At 45.7% G+C, this 17,092-nt stretch overlaps 4 protein-coding genes across 4 annotated transcripts; 1 reads left to right on the plus strand and 3 right to left on the minus strand.

The window, feature by feature from the left end:
• Nucleotides 1-362: 362 nt before the first annotated feature.
• On the minus strand, nt 363-3,980 carry ATNIH1004_003443 (uncharacterized protein; the record flags this gene model as incomplete). The annotated part of the gene is made up of 6 exons (XM_033568120.1): nt 363-714; nt 801-1,586; nt 1,639-1,735; nt 1,793-3,239; nt 3,652-3,674; nt 3,776-3,980. 6 exons carry the CDS (start codon nt 3,978-3,980, stop codon nt 363-365), a joined length of 2,910 nt encoding a protein of 969 aa, XP_033430115.1.
• Nucleotides 3,981-5,578: 1,598 nt separating this feature from the next.
• Nucleotides 5,579-7,046, minus strand: ATNIH1004_003444 (cytochrome P450; the record flags this gene model as incomplete). Its single annotated transcript, XM_033568121.1, has 5 exons — nt 5,579-5,583; nt 5,625-6,300; nt 6,356-6,744; nt 6,807-6,948; nt 7,002-7,046. 5 exons carry the CDS (start codon nt 7,044-7,046, stop codon nt 5,579-5,581), a joined length of 1,257 nt encoding a protein of 418 aa, XP_033430116.1.
• A 3,949-nt stretch (nt 7,047-10,995) lies between these two features.
• On the minus strand, nt 10,996-11,494 carry ATNIH1004_003445 (uncharacterized protein; the record flags this gene model as incomplete). The annotated part of the gene is made up of 3 exons (XM_033568122.1): nt 10,996-11,090; nt 11,157-11,311; nt 11,409-11,494. The coding sequence occupies 3 exons, from the start codon at nt 11,492-11,494 to the stop codon at nt 10,996-10,998; spliced, it is 336 nt and encodes a 111-aa protein (XP_033430117.1).
• A 2,703-nt stretch (nt 11,495-14,197) lies between these two features.
• Nucleotides 14,198-16,969, plus strand: ATNIH1004_003446 (uncharacterized protein; the record flags this gene model as incomplete). Its single annotated transcript, XM_033568123.1, has 1 exon — nt 14,198-16,969. The coding sequence occupies one exon, from the start codon at nt 14,198-14,200 to the stop codon at nt 16,967-16,969; it is 2,772 nt and encodes a 923-aa protein (XP_033430118.1).
• Between the last annotated feature and the right edge of the window lie 123 nt (nt 16,970-17,092).

The raw sequence follows: 17,092 nt of genomic DNA on the forward strand, positions 1-17,092 counted from the left end.
AATATCAAATTTCTATCTCCTTCTAGCCATGTTAATACTTATTTCCGGAATATATATATTGATCAAACAGGTCAGACTCGGTAGTTTTATTCATCCCTGCTTCGCACTTCACAATGTCTACTACGAAAATTGAATTGGCATATTAACACCTACGACGAAAAACGAACCATCCACTTCAACCCAAATCAACGGCGTCATTGGAATTCTGTATAGACTATGGTTTATATAAACAATCTAAATTGAACCCGTTATCTACTGGATACTATAGACATCTGGACCAGCCCAAAGAACTAAAAAAACAAAAAAAAAAAAAAAAACTATAGAGGGAGAGGAGGGAGGGAGAGGCCAAGTGGAGATCAGTATTAACCCCCATTCGGCGTGCGATCAGCCTGCGTCTCAAGCTCATCCTCATAAGCTGCGATCGACGTCTGACTGCGGACTCGTTGCAATTGGCTTTCCACGTAGTTCGAGATATGATTGTCGATGTCGCGGTCCTTCTCATCATCGTCAACTGCACTATCTGCTCCTGGAGTTTCTCCGGTGAGGGTGGACTCAAAGTCGCTTCTGTTTCCGATTGATCTGCTTGTGGACGAACGGTGAATACTAGGCCGGTGGCTGCTGCGTGGTTTGGCGGAGCGGGTGAGGATATCATCGAAGTAATGAGACGCAGTGGTGAAGGGAGTTCGTGGTGTTTGTGGTAGACGGCAATTGATTCTGTTGTGGTTGCATTAGATATCCTAGTGGTATATATATATGTATTATGTGGTTTAGGGGCGCCATTTGACTAGGATCAAACATACCCAGTGTCGTGAATGATCTTTGCAATGAGGCCTGTCCATCCACATTGATGGGATGTCCCAAGTCCCCGACCCGTATCGCCGTCGAAGAACTCATGGAACCACATGTAGTCTTTCCAATGCTCGTCGAAGTCTAGTAGGTCGGAGTTGTCATGAATCGCTCGACGTCCGGAGTCATTACGGGCGAATAGATGCTGTAGTCGGTGTTGGATCTCCTCTGCTACCTGTCCAAGATGCATATAGTCGCCCGAGCCTGTAGGACATTCCACCTGGAACGAGTCTCCATAAAACATGTAAAAACGCAAGAGAGACTCAACAAGCAGAAAGTTAACACACAACCAGACGGGACCGCGCCAGTTACTGTTGCCTCCGAAGAGACCACTGTCGGAATCGCCTGGTATATAGTTGACCCGGAACTCCTGTCCGTTAACAGTCATGGAGTATGGGTGCCCCTCATGGTACTTGGACATGGATCGAATACCATGTTTGGAGAGAAACTCAGTTTCATCAAGCATTCTTTTAAGGATCTTCTCTAGACGCTCCTTGCTCACCAGTGACAAAAGAAGGCGTTCATCTTTGCCTCGGCGTTTCATGCTGGCAATATTACGCTCCGCCAAATCTTGTCTATTCTCAACAAACCAATCTAACCGTCGTTTAAAAGAGGGGAATTCTTTGATCAACTCCGGCTCAAGTGTGAGTACCGCATACAAGGGGATTAGTCCGACAAGAGATCTCACAGGGAGTTGTTGGGTCCACGGTTCGCCGTAGGATATCGCGTCGTAGTAGAAACTATAGAGGTTAGAAACTTCTTGCAAGTTGAATCTGAAAGTTGTTCTGGTACCCATCTTCTTCATTCCATAGTGAAGTTTCTTGTCCCCCGGACTTGAAAGTCATAGCATCACTGATGAGGATGAAGTGTTCGAAAAATTTAGACGCAACTAGCAGCATGGTTAGTCTTGATCAAATAAACTGCATTTGTGGCATAGTACACTCACTATCCTCATAGATTCGGCGGTGTTTGGCAAGCTCTAGAGCAATGTTAAGCATGCATAAACTATAGAAGGCCATCCATCCAGTGCTATCTGCCTGTTCCAAGACACCTCCTGTAGGTAGTGGCTCAGACCTATTGAAGAGACCGATGTTATCTAACCCGAGGAATCCTCCCTCGAATACATTCTTGCCATCAGAGTCCTTCCGATTCACCCACCAAGTGAAATTCAGCAATAATTTTTGAAATACCCGTTCAAGAAAGTCAAGATCTTGCCGACCGTACATTTTTCGTTCAATCTTGAACACTCTGAACGTAGCCCACGCGTGCACAGGAGGGTTCACATCGCCAAAGTTCCACTCATATGCGGCGAGTTGCCCGTTGGGATGCATGTACCATTCTCGAGTGAGAAGATCTAGCTGTTTCTTCGCGAATTCTGGGTCAATCATGGCCAGTGGGATACAGTGAAAGGCAGTGTCCCAGGCAGCAAAAAAGGGATACTCCCACGAATCGGGCATGGAGAGGATGTCATCCATATACAAGTGCTTCCACTGCTGGTTGCGAACATGTTTTCTCCCTGGAGGAGGCGGAACCGTTGCGGGGTCGCCATTTGCCCACTGGTCCCAGACAAAGTGATAAAACTGCTTCGTCCACATCATTCCTGCAAACGCTTGTCTTTGAATACTCCTCAGGTCATCACTCATTGGCAGGGGGCTGATGTGATAGTAGAAGTCATCAGCTTCGGCTTTACGCTGTTCAATGGTATCATCCAACAACTCTTCGTCGACGAAGGGTGCAAGCTTCCTGGACAGCCTGAAACGGACAACAGCGCATTCACCAGGGGGAACTTCATCGCCTTTGGCGAAGGCATACCAAGCAGCAAGTTTAGTGCCCTTTTGCGCCGGATTAACAGCATCCTTCTCCCCACCGACGATGTGACGATGGAAAGCATCTTTCACATACGGCTGGTCATTCTTGTTTTGCCAGAGAAGCTCATTGTTTGACTCATTTTCGGTGAACAGCATACGAGGTAAAATGTCCTCTTGGCTATTGTCTACCGCAGGGGAGGGAGAGAATCGTGCATATCTCTCTCCTAGTTTGTAGTGGGTAGATTTGGCAGTAAGGGGAGAAGTCAGTTCGATAGAGGGTTTGAGAGATTGGTCCTCATAGCCCCAAGCCCAGGTATTCCTGAACCATACATGGGGAATTATGTGCAGAGGAGCAGGTTCCGGTCCCCGGTTGTAGGCAATCACGCGAAAAAGAAGCTCTTCTTCGTCATCCTCCTCCTTAGCAGTTTCGATGAATATATCCCAGTACCGATCTTCATCAAATGCGCCAGTGTCAAGTATTTGATATTCACGCTCCAGCCTCGAGCGGCGAGCATTCTCGTCCACAAGATCTTGGTAGGGAAACTTCTTCTGGGGGTATTTATAGAGGAATTTCATGTAAGAATGCTGGAATCCAGACACCCATCAGTCAAAGTATAGAAGGCAGGCAGAGTTGATTTACCGTTGGGGTGTTGTCGAGATGAAAATGCGCCTCCTTAATACTCTCCCCATGGTTTCCCTGAGGATTTGATAATCCAAACAGCCGTTCCTTTAAAAAATCGCTATCGGTAGTGATGATGAGCTATGGGCCGACGGAGTTATGCGATGAAGAGCAACATACTCCTTTCCATTCCAAAAACTGAATGCTATGTTCTGTAGATTATGTGTATCGGAGACACCGGCGATTCCATCTTCTCCCCAGCGGAAGACTCTTGAGCGAGCATCATCGTGGGAGAAATCTACGACAGCAAATAAACATAAGAATTGATTGACATTTAAAAGCAGATAGGCAATTCCTGTGGGAGAAGATAGGTCTTACAGCTCCAAGCATCTCCATTTTCCCTGGAGACGCATCAATGTTACTTGAATCAGTAATGAAATTCCCTCTCCGCACTATTTCAAAGAAACAAGCTGCTAACAAGGCGGGATGGCAGAACACTTACGAGTAGTCCTCACGAACTGCGAGGGCCAGAGATAGGAGGTCATCCGTCCGTCCAGGAGTAGAAGAAGGTCAGAGAACTTACCTGTAGCCCATTGCCTTTCAGCCACATAGGGTCCCCACCGCTTCCAGTATCGGGTGCGCTCCTTATCCTCCTTTAATCGACGCTCTTCCTGGGACTGGTAGCTGTGTTTATCGATTAAAACCATAATGGAGGGTACCGAAGGGGGTTGAAGATGAAAAGGGGGTAGGTATGGAAGAGAACGGCAGAAACCAAGGAGGGTGAGATATAAGGAGCCGCGGAGCAAGATGGGAAGTTCCTGATGCGCCCGTGGGTGAGCTCTACCTAGTCAGTAGTCTGTGGCGTGGAACTTATGCAGGATGATAACCGGGAATGGGAAAGTCTAGACCCCTCTACACTTGGGAACACCTGACATCATGTGCCCACCCCCGGGAGATAAACCCCCCTTCCCTTCTTGCTTCCTCTGAGCGCAGTGAAAATGACCTGCTTTTAATAGACACACTTGAGTCGTGTTATGGTAGTTGAGCACCACAAGTGATTACCAAAGTAGCAAAGTATTATTGGGTCTGTGTGAACGCTGTGTATCACGTTGCATAGTGGGCGATGTATTTGATTGCATTTAGTCTAGCTGCGATTGGAGATACAGCAGAACGCGTAATGGGCAAGTCCGATTGTAGTGCAGAATATTTCTCTTTTTCTTTCCTTTCTATTTTGATAGCACTTTATTTGTTTGTATGTTATTAGTATGCAGCATTGGGTTACTTTTCTTTGTGAGTTCCGCTTGAGTACTCTAATCTTGTCTTTCAGTGAGTCAAAATGCAGAAAGTAGTCCTACAGTTGTATCAGATATGGGATCGTATTTGGCCTAATAAACATCATGAATATTTAGTATTAAAGGTCTAGCTAGTAACTGCTTATGTTGAAGCTCCTATATAACTCTCCATTATGGCTTCACTAGAAGCCTGTGCTTTTAGTAGTTGTCGAACGGTTTGTCTTGACAGCTTATTCAACTCCCACACCAAAGAAGCAAAAGCACAGTGGCCGCAGAGCATGGTGTGTGACTTCTCGAATAATAGTAGCACATAAATCATAGCGCGATGAACTCTTGCTGGTCCACTTTAATTTACCTTCTACACGAAAATCTGTGTAACATGGATATTTGTTGATCACATAGAACAGATTCTCAAACCAAATGCCTCTTCCTATTTGATTTCTAAGTACCTCAACCCATTGGTTAATACAAATATCACTCAGATCCTTCTGCCCCAAACATGGCTCGCTTATAAGACAGGAAAATTGCCACTTCTCTTGCATATCAGTTTTTTGTCTCTGTTTTTCTCAAAATATTCACTTGGACACTACTCCACATTTCAAGTACCATCATAGTATTTGAAAAGCGGGCACATTTAACCACTGCAAGAGTCATACATACCGGAAGTCTGTTGTCATTGCTTTGACTTATGTTGGAAGGCCAAGTTCCGTGCAACTCGTCAAGATACCCCCGGGAAGGAGTTGAGCTTTCCCATCATGCTGGTCAGCAAATCTCAGCAGTGCATAAAGACTACATAACTAACCTGATGAATTTCTTAAACTTCAACAAGACATCGGTGTCCTTTTGGCGAAAGCAGAAAGTAACTTTTCGCTTCCATATCATCATCGCACATGTTTTCTTTTGCTGAAATACGTGCATGGGGAAAAGTGCGGAAGAATAAAGATGCTGCTAGACGCAGCTCCATCCGTGCCAAATGGATCCCAATGCAGACTATATCAGTGAAAAGATGCTACTCAGCCTCGTGTTATCTCATCAGAAAGGAATACAAGATATACTCACTGCGGGATCCACCTCCGAATGGCAGAGAAACATCTTTCATTGCCTTAGTTGGTGAGGACCAGCGCTCTGGTTTGAATTTGTGTGGATCAGGGAATATCCTCTCATCGCGGTGCATGCTATACGCCTGGGTAGACACAGTTACTCCTCCGGGAATATTATATCCCGCCAGGCAGGCTCCCTCTTCTGGAACTACTCTTGGCAATGGTCCTGGAACAGCTGTATACAGCCTTAATGTCTCATTGATGACCTGGTTCAGGTATGGGAGATTGCGTGTATCCCTGTCTGTAAATTTGTCGGGGAGGCCATTCAACTCAGAAACGAGGGTGCTGCGGATGTGACTATCGCTACATACTGCGTAAACAAGATAGGTAAGCGTCACCGCAGTTGTATCGCTACCGGCCACAATATATCCCCTGGCTTCATTGAGAGTTTCCTGATCTGAAATACCCCTTTCGCCTGCATTGCTAAGCCTTGTGAACAAGGTATCCTTAGCAAGAAGCGATTTGTACCGCTCAATTGACTCAACTGCGTAATTGTCTAGCCTGGCAATTACTTTCGCTGTCTTGCTGAAGATAGGGAGAGGAAGGATTTCTCCGAGATCCACTAGAAATGGGAATGTGGTCCGGATGGGTGCAAGAGACGCTATGTGTTCTAGGTCATGAATGTATTGGTTTTTCTGAGACAAAATGTCAGCCAATATTTTTTAATTTCAGAATTTCTTTGCTTTGTACTTGTCCCTTTTCCAGCATTCGAAACGATTCCCCAAAGCTCAGTTCGCCTATGATATCCGTCGCCATGAACAGCCACCACTTGAATACATCCACTAACCCCCTGCACTCCATTTCCTCCGAGATCTTGCTGATTGCTAGTTTAACCCTGTCTCGAATTTGTGACTCGAAGCGTGTTGTCAAAGAAGAGTCTGAGAGCGGTGATGCAAGCAGGCGTCGACGAGCCGAATGTAAGTGCCAGTCCAGCATAGAGAACAAAGACTCGGAACGACGTGGGATCAAAAGCTGGTACCATTCTGACTTCAAGAAACGGCCGCCTACCTTGTAGATTTCTTTTGCAGCACTTGTGTCACATATGTCAATTTCCTCTGGACTGATACGCACAACAGGGCCTACAAAAGTTAAAGATTCTATAATACATTGGGCGGGGAATGTGAGGCCTGTAATTGCCTACCATATTTTTTATGCAGCGCGTCAATGTAGGCAGGTTTATCACCTCTAAACCAGTGAAACGTCACAACTAAACTAGTCCATCGTGATATGAATGGTCCAGGGATGTGAGATAGAGGGCTGTTGAGTCCTCTGTAAAGAGTCTGCTATGGTTCATCAGTGATATTTATCTGATGGTGGATAGCCGCGGCCAACTCACGAAGAAAAGTGTCAGGATGAAGACCTGAACTATAAGCCAAATCATTTTATCTATCAGGCAAGATATAAGATGTGGTCAGGAGGATGGTTTAATGTTTACTGGTATTTTTTGTCTCGAGGAAGCCGCAGGAACTCAAGTTATATTCACAATTCAGAAGCGGAGTCTTCAGCAATTCTGCATGGATCTACACCGATTGCAACGTCACAATCCACAGCTACCTAAATCGCTCACCCACAGGTCATTTACCCCAGGCACTGATCTTTCCTAATTGCCCCTGTTGCAGAAAACAGTGGGGTCATACGCGGAATGACAGGGTGTTTGACTCCAGAGGTTCTACAGCAGAAATCCAGTTAGTTGACGGGATGGTACCTATGATCTGCACCGGCAACCTCAAGAACCGACCCGAATTTATAAATACCTTTGATTGACGGGTTTTGCGGGGCTGCGGGTTTTGGAGCTGCCGGAACGGGGAGAAAGAAAGCTGCGAAAACCGATTCCGAGGATTCAGATCAACGCCCCTATGGAATACTGGGTCCACATTATACATTTAGTTCTTATCAGAGTATCTCGAGTGCATCGTACCATAATGGGTTTTTTGTATCGATCCTCCTGCTGAAATTCTTGGCGGCTTCCAGCAAAATATAGTATCCGACTCTGGATAAATTAGCACGAATGTACACAATGTGTCCAGTACTGCAGAGAGCTAACATTTCTAAGATTGACCGTATTTTTGTAGTTTCAACCGTCTGGCCGTGGCGACTGACTCTCTTTAATCCCACAGTTACTGGCGTTTGCAAACCAAGAAGCTTTCTAATGAATGATTTTCTAAAGCTCCAAATAGCCCAAATAAATGCAATGGTACTTTTGGGGGCTATTCCAAGCTTCTCAGAAAACAGCTTATAATATTTACTTATAATGCCCAGAAATTCTCAGAGAAAATCTAGCATGCGATAATACACATTTTCTTGCGACCCAGAAACATCATCCATCTACTTTCCATCCACCTCTTCTTTCCATTAAGACAAAAAGCTTTCTCCGAGCCCCTCCTCCAACGATGATCGGTCGATGGCTTCAAAGGCACGCGCGTAGATTCCTCCGGTGTCATTGGATCCTTCCAATTTGGGGAATACGGCGTAAGCAGGGCAATCATGGTTTTTATAGGCTCAGGTTCTTAGACGCTTTACTCAAGAGTTAGAATATTTCGTATACTCGTTCCGCACTGGAAAACTTTCTCTCCTTCTCTTCTCCTGTGGAAACATTTTCAGGACACAGGGAAATGAACAAGATCCCTTGCTCATGTTAAGACGCAGGGAATTTGGCAGTTAGAGTATTGGGGGAGGCCTTGCTTAAGATATAAGGGACAGCGAATTGTAATTTGGTTTCATTGATGAAGTCTATATAAGACTCAGTCATGGATTAGTGAGTACTGCTATGTTGTGGAGTTTAATTGGATTATATACCTATATCCGCATCCCACTGGAGATATTGACCACCTTCTTGATACCACCTTTCTTGATCAATGGCAGATAGGCCTAAATTGCGTTCAGCGTCCCAAGTGTATTCACCTCAATCCTTCACGCATATTATTGATAAGAAGGCCCTGGTTCGTCTCACTTTGCAGTGTCATTTGTCAATGCATTTCGTTAGTTTGATTTTGAAGACATGAACACATGAAGATATATCATCTGCAGTAAGACGACCCCGGAATGCTTCTGCATTTCGTGCAAGACCAAATACCATGTTGTTAACACCTGATGCTAGGAGCTTGACAAAGGCATACTGTTTATCATGTGGATGTGTTAAAGGTCTATAAATAAAGCATGGCTGGGTAGGAAAAGCACATACCCCTAGTCCTCTTCCAGCACCAGTGACGAGGTATGAAGGTATTGTGCTAAGGTCCATTTACTGGAACAGATACAAGAATGGAAAGAGAAAAAAAAACAATGCATGTTAAATCAACTTCGGAGGATATTGATTTATATGAATTCCAGGGCACATACCGCATTTGTATATCCAACGGCCCGGGTGCCTAGCACAGCAAACTTGATGCCGGAATACCGACATCCCGACAACAGAATCTCATGTCAATTAGGCCACGCTTGCATGGGGCTTGTCTTCTCCTATATTGTCATTAACTAAATCACCCGTGAAATTTAAGAACTAATAAATATTTTTGAGATGAAAGATTAAACCTATATGGGATTTTGGGCCGACATGGTAGTTAAGACTATAAGGCTCTTGTAAGCTTCTAGAGAAAAAGTTAAATAAAATCATATGGAATTGTTTAGAGCTTTATCTTAATTCACGACGTGATTATGAGGCACAAAATGGCCCATGATATACGGAGCAGGCATTCTAATTTATATGATTGTCCGTTGGATTGATCATCAACATTCTGTCCATAGCACGCTTTAGAACAGAAGATGACTTACTACTCTAAGAAGAGCTAAGTGTGCTTTATTGTGTATAGTAGATACAAAGTAGAGACTGCTATCCTAGTAATAATAGATCAAGATTCGAAGCAAAAACGCATCCTATAATGTATCCGCCAGAGTTAACCAATTTTATACTATTTACACAAATCTGTCACAGTTATGAGTCCTCTGGGCCAACTGTATATTCTGTAGTTATGCATTGGCCAGGGGGAGTTGATTTGGGTATAGTATTGTCCGTCCAGAATCGGGGTTTCCGATTTTTCAGAGATCTTACCAGATGCCGCACATTATCCAGTCTCACTTGGATGAAATATACCCTACAGAAAACAGTCTGAGATTGCGCACAGAAAAGTCGAAGAAATACCATATATCAAATACCCAGGGCTTCCAGTGGTTAAGAGGGAATCCAATTCATTTGCCCTGGCTACTGTTTTTAGCTCAAGAATGATCAAAACAGTTAGAGTGATAGTCCGCCAGACATCATGCATTTGATGTTTCCGAGAATTCATCAATGCCATTTACTCGTTTACAGCGAATGCCTCCAAAGACTCCAAGGTAACAGTGATTCCAATTGTGCACCAAATTCCGGCTCTAGGCAAGCCCAGATATATAGAACGTCATTCTTTTTACGACAACTCTCCGCCAGGACTGAAAGGTATACCATTCCTTCTATTGTCAAAAAAAGGGGACCTTCAGAGCTTGGGCTAGATGCTGCTCCGTATATCTGAGTAAAAGACATGCTCGTGGCCACTGTTAGGATGAGGAAGTGGATGTGTTCTATGGAAAGGCTAATGCCAGAATCTCGAAGAGTTGTGGAGCAGCCGAAATCAGTATGGCCAAATTGAAAATATCTCTCAGAGCACTGTTGGTTCTCTACGGTCAGAAAACCTCCAGTTATGAAATAAATGCTGGGCTAAATATGATCCCGACAAAGAGTTTATTTGACTGGTCCAAGGTGAAGCGGAATCAATGAGAGTCAAGGCTACTATGAACGCTGGTAATGGTGGCGAGATATGTAACTATGGTGGTCTGGACTGTTATAAAATAAAAAATAAAATAATAATAAAATAAAGTGTTTACTAGCATCACCTAAAACTTGGGAGCTAAAAATAAAGGGTGAATGTGGGTTATCCTTCCGCCATAGCGGCTTAGCGGGCAGGGCTAATTTTAACCTCCTTTTCTTGGGGCAGAATAATCACTTTGGCAAACAAATGCCAAGCACCTGAGCACCTGGAAAAACAACCACAATATATTACGCTATAGTAAGGTAAGGTATAACGGGGCCCATGGAGTCGTTGCATGGTACATACATACACAGACTTGGCCGAGAATTGCGGCGAGCGCCAGAAATGCAAGACACCGGGGGTCGAGTCGAAAACTCCAGCATCGTTCGGCTTTCGATCGATGCGGAGCTGAGGAACAACTAGTAACATGACCAAATGCTCCAGACGTCCCCGCCTTATAATAGTAGAAAAGTTAAATCCGTACAAACCCCTGCGTTGAACAAGATATACTGATTTCCAATGTAGTTTCTGCCAGTCACAACCTGCACCGCCAAGTCATGAACTGCTTCGGTGATCTCGCAATTGCTGTTCATCACCGCTGGAATACTGGCCTGCCGTATCCGTTGGGGACGTTGCCGAGGACGTGGATCCTGAGTCAAGGCAAATCAAGTTAGAAACATGAAGTCTACAGCAGAGGTGTCTAAAATCCCGCTTACCTGAGTGGTATCCTGGATTTTTGTGGACCGTATTGGTTCTCGACCTGCTTCCATCCATCGCAACCGACTGCCGCGCTTTTAAACGTTCTTCGGCTTCCCGGATTTTGGCCTGGAGCTCTTCCAGTTCTCGATTTTGTTTCACCATTTGTAGTCTCCTGCCAGATCGGTTTGTTAGGTTCCTTGTTTTCGTTGGATATCTAGGGCCTGGCGGGTATTGCGGGAGGGCCATTAGTAAGGTCCAAGGAGACTAACTTCTCATCAATGGTCTGGGAGAGATGATCAACCTCGGAGTCTAAGGAAAAGGCACTATCTAGCACCGACGAGAAGGCCTGTGCCATGGTCCTGCCATGTCTTGGTCAACACCCAAGTTCTGATATCTGAGGAAGCACATAACAGGAGCACGAACGACTGAGGACGACCATTTGGCTTCCAACCTTGCTCGGCATCCGACATTCTAACTACCGATTCCAGCGCTAGTTGAATAATGATATGTTATAGCGAAGTTGAGGGGGGACCAAAGATGCAAATAGAAAAACCGAAAAAGGCACGACTCTCTATCTTGGATAGAAGAGGAGCGAGCGCCTTAAGAACTGAGGGTGTGTAAGTTTGATGAGGTGGAGCTTCTGTTTCGATTGTAGGAGGCAAGATCAGAGCAAAAAACTGCCGGTGATTAAAATGATGAAAATATATTGATTGGGGGAAACCAGGACCAGCCGAGAAAATGATAATGTTTAAGGGAAGGAACAAGAAGGGGGTTTGATTGACTAGGACTGGGAATCGGAATGATCGAAACGCTTGTCGCACTAGTAACTCGGTATGGCTCAGGAGGGAGGGGCCACTTTTTTAGCAGCAGTAGCCAATGCTAAGGTAAGTATTAAAAGCCCAGATGGTGATCACAGAGGTAGCGCACGGCCGGAGGGGGAGATGCAATTCAGGAGGTTATAGAGCTGATGGGGGTTTAGATGGAGGTAGGGAAGAATGAAGATAGTAGAGAGAAATAATGCCGCACCCCAGCGGTGGTAGTTAAAGAAGGTAAAATGATAAATAAAGAAGCAACTAATTACCACAAACAATAATAGTGGTAAATCCCTAAATTCCTTGGGTTATTCAATAGTCACGTTTCTCTCTCCACCTAGCCGATACACGAAAGGAAAATACAAATTATTTCAGGCCAATTCAAATGAAAAGATCATAAACAAAGGGCCGTCCCCTGCGTCCACATTATACAGGGAAATCAATTGATTTGCAGTGTGCATTGGATAGTCATGTCTTCCAGTGTGAAAGTATACTATTAGATGACGATGACTATAACTCTGACACCCCCTTTCGGTTTAAGGGAGGCTGAAGAAAGCAAAGTGCAGTCTATGGAATATTCCGAGATGTGTGAGGACCAAAGAAAGGGGCAGCCCCTGACATGTGGGGTGTCTGTCTGTATTCGGATTGTAATTAAATAATTTTTTACTTTCCCGTGACTACTGTAGTAGTTATGTGTGCGTGTTACTTATCGCACAATGGGTAAAGACGAATGATCATGATAGTCAATACATACAGAATTTTAGTAGAGCATAATATACTCTGTAGTAAATAAATATGGCAAGTTAAAGGCATTACATTAGTAAATTTGACCAGTCAATTCCCCCCTCTCTCCTCAAAAAGGCGTACATTCAGGACGGCAATAACCTACGGAGTATAGTTCTAACTTACCCTTCTTACACCGTACTTTTCATTAAAGGAATACCATAGCATAAAGTGAAAGCACAGCCTATAAATTATAGAATAGACATATTATCTTACACCTGCTGAATATCTTACTTTCTACATACAGCCATATTCCTGCCTTAATAGTAACTCGCTTGGAGGGGATAAATAAGTCTTGCTAAGAGAGTTAAAAGTAGGGTTTCATCAAATATCGAATACTATGAGCTGTACGGTGCTAAAAGGAATTTTAATGCTCTGCATGATGTTGCAAAACATGCGGCAAACAAGGAGCTATGTCTATACATGCTAGGTAAACCTGGTTGGTGCACTTGCTCATGTTTCAACAAGACTCTGCTGATCTATACTTATACTGCCTTCATAAAAATACGTTGATATCATGCATAAACTATGTGCTTCATAAGCAATTGTCTAAGCATAGAGAGTAGCAAACTTGTATAGATGTGTAGACGGCCCAGAGCAGCTTACTTGTTTATTGGGTACCTAGCACCCTCGAGGATCGTAACTGAGGACATCGATATTAGCATTTTAGCTCTAGAATACTCCAGATATAGCCCTCGGTTAGACCTGAATGCACATACATGTGACTAGGCGGGTTGGAATGATGCCTTTAAGTAGGAATTCAAACCCCTGGAATAATCTAAGCGTAATAAGGTTGCCCAGCAACCAGTGTGTCGTCATTGTGCATTGTTGGCGGGGTTCTATTTCCACGCTTATTACGAGTAGGTATCGCGTAGATGGAAAGGTGGGTGAAGGTGACCCTGTGCGTGGAAACAACTCATCCTCGACGTTATCACGTGACAAAACTGTGGCTGTATTGTTGTTACAGGCCGGTTACCTATCTTAGTCAGAGATCATTTTGCATTCCGTCCTTGGGGAGAGCAAAAGGACAGACTGTGAAAATTGTCAGGTCGCGTTCATCCATCCATTCATCCCAGTTGTTCCTACCTCGCCATCTACCTGTCGTCTTCCCATCCCTCTATTTATTAATTTTATCCAGCTGTTCTCCTGAGGCTCTCCTCCTGTCAATAAAACTGTATTTTTCTTTATTTTTTTTTGCTAATTTTTGCGTTTTTCTTCTTGCTGTTATATGTCTTCGTGACACGGTCGTGTTTCCTACTTCTGCCCTTTTTTTTGTTCTTGCTTTTTTTTTCTTCTGCGCTTATGGTCTATTTGGGTACACGTACTCCGACCGTACTTTTCTGCACAACTGATCGGTTCATCAATTGACCGACCTTGGCGGGCCGACTACTGTGCAACCCATCACCGTGGCCCCCATTCCCAGACCTTCCTCCCCCAGTGGCCGAGTAACCGGGCAATGGGGGATGCCTCCTCTGTCGGCTTACACTCCTTTCGAATCTCTCCTCTTCTTCCAATCACTCGCAGCACTAGACGCCCGCCCTGCTGATTTTGTCTCGATTTCTGACCGTCTTCGCAGCAATCGATTCGTCCGCGACAATGTCGCATTTGATGCGGGGCGACTCGCCCCTGAAGCTCTGGAAGATTTGTACAGTACTTTGATGCGAGAGGGTATAGATACCACGACGACTACATCCACCCATGAGCCAAATGGACGGCATGAGGGAAGTCATGGTTCCAATAACCCGAAGAAGCGGAAGATTACAAGTCCACGGCCAGACGGTTTGGTGGACAAGGGGATAGGCCATGCCGGTATCGCTGCCGATTTCGTGACCCACTTATACGCTCGATACAAGGAACTTGCGACGAAAGAGATTAGAAATGAGGAGAAAAAATATAATGAAATTCGGGACGAGATCGAGCGTCTGAAGCAAGAGCGCGAAGCGCCTCAAAAGCCACTACCGACGCCTTTGGAGGCCCAGAAACCTATTCCTGAGGTTCATATGGACAAACGATACTCTTCACCGGAGCCGATGGATGTGGATCATAGGGAAGAGAAACCTATTGAGAACCCTCACCCGAATGCCCTGCAGAGCGCAGTTGGGCCTGAAACAAAACCCGAGGTCAACCAACCCCAACCAGAGTCGCAGCATAAGGAGGTAGTGACTCCTCAACAGCCGACACAGGTTACTCCCCGGCAAACGGCACAGCATCAGGTTCCACTATCTGCATCGCCAGTCAAGAAGTCACAAGAAGAGCAGCCAAGAAAGCCGATACCGCCACAGTCGCAATTGGCACAACATCAGCACCAGCAACCTCTTCATCCTCGGCCCATCCCACCAGCATCTACACCTCAGTTATCTCAGGTACAGTCGCCCGATGAGAAGATCTCGGCGCCTCACGCTCCCGCGTTGGCATCCAGAGATATTCCTACTGCTCAGGCAGCTTCCAATATTCCACCTATTCCACCACAAATACCACCTACTCCTTCAGGGCCCGCTGCCAGTTCTGTGCAAGGTCCTACGACGACGCCTTCGCATTCTTTACAGAAAGTAAAACACCCTGTTTCTCATCCAACTCCGATACAAGCAGCACCAATAGTGAAGGCAGCTAGCAAAGAAGCCTCGACTATGCCTGCACCTACTACAGCCCAACGTCCTGCACAGCCAAGTTTCCAGCAATGGGCCTTGAATCAAGCCCCACAGGCGCCACATCCTTCGTACCCGAAAGCCGAACTCTCGGGTCAGATTGCTGCGGAGAAAAACCTCTCACCCACTTCGTCGCAGCAGACACCAAAGCCTCAATCTAAGAAAGTTCAATCACCTCTATTATCCATGAATGTACCGTCAACTCCCTTGTCAGTATCAACTACCCAGTCGCCGGCCCCTAGTGGTAGCGGTGCAGGTTTTGAGACCCCGATGGCAGCAGCTTATGCTCTATTGCGCTCACAGTCACGGGGCCCACGTCCCCCCCGACTATCCATTGATACGTCAGGTTCTGTTACTCCATGGAAGAAAACTCCCCGTCTGAGTATCCCACATTCTCCTCGGTCGCCAGATCGGCCCCGTCCAGAAGATGTTAGTCCTATTAGTGAGAAGGCGCCATCCTTGATGGGTTCTCGTGAAGCAACTCCAGAAGAGCATGAGCCGCAGCGCCGCAAACGTCGACAAGAGGCAAAGGGGTCACGTGGTCGAGAGCCTAGTTTTCCCGCGACTGACATGGATAGTAAAACTGGGTTAAGAAAAAAGCAAGAAAAATTAACAATTTCTACTAGGAAGAGGCGAGACAGGAGTGTGGCTTCTTCACGGAGCCGGGGGCGGTCTGTATTATCACGCGACGAGGAATCTGCCACCGAATCTCTTGGAAAGATTAAACATGAAATGCCCAGTACTCCAGCTTGTGTGCCGGATGCTGTTGAGCCAGACCACCGTGTTTCTGGGGGCCGTAAAGGTGCTTTAGCTTCAGAGGAACGTCCAGGCAGGGGCAGACCAAAACGGAAGCGTGCCCCTAGTGAAACATTAGAGGCTGAGCCCATCCAGCCAGATATCAACCAGCTCAATCGCATAGATCCTAACCAGTCAGCCCCCTACGTTCTTTGCGCACGTAATTTTCCGAGGACCACCCAACCCATCATGAACGATGTCACTACCCACAAACATGCTTCGATATTTACCAAGCCGTTGACGGAGCGTGATGCTCCTGGGTATCGAGATCTTATTTATCGGCCACAGGATTTAAAATCGATCAAGTCGTCTATCCATCAAGGCAGCAAGGCCTTGGCGGCCGCGACAGAAGCCGTAAGCACACCAGTTGCTGATGGCGAATCTCCAGCCCCGAATGCCGGGACCCCGTCGAAGAATGCTGTGCTCATGCTGCAGAAGAGCGAGGATGTAATTCCTCCCAAGGCCATAGTCAACTCAGCGCAACTTGAAAAAGAGCTTATTCGCATGTTCGCCAATGCGGTCATGTTTAACCCCGTTCCTCAACGTGGATTTGGTGTAGCATTTCCTATGACCAGCGACGGTGGATCCAGGGAAAGCACGCAGGTCCCGGAACCAGACGAAGGTGGTATCATCAAAGATACCCAGGAGATGTTTGAAGATGTCGAGCAAGCGGTCACGCGATGGCGCGCTGCCGAGCGTACCACTGACGAGCTAGTAAGTAAGAGCATCCTGTCACTTCGAAGAGGAAGTGCCAGTGATCTCAATACGGACAGTGCAGATGAAGTCAAGGGATAATGAGATATCGCCGTGACGAATTAGGAACACTGTATGTAATAATAGTACGCAAGAAAAATTACCTTTTTCAAGTGCAATTTTCTTAGAGTCGAAGTGCGTATTAGTTGTGGAGAGTATCTGAGC

Source organism: Aspergillus tanneri (assembly GCF_003426965.1).
Source record: "Aspergillus tanneri strain NIH1004 chromosome Unknown AapTan_1_pilon_pilon_pilon, whole genome shotgun sequence".
In the NCBI taxonomy this organism is placed as follows: Eukaryota; Fungi; Ascomycota; class Eurotiomycetes; order Eurotiales; family Aspergillaceae; genus Aspergillus; species Aspergillus tanneri.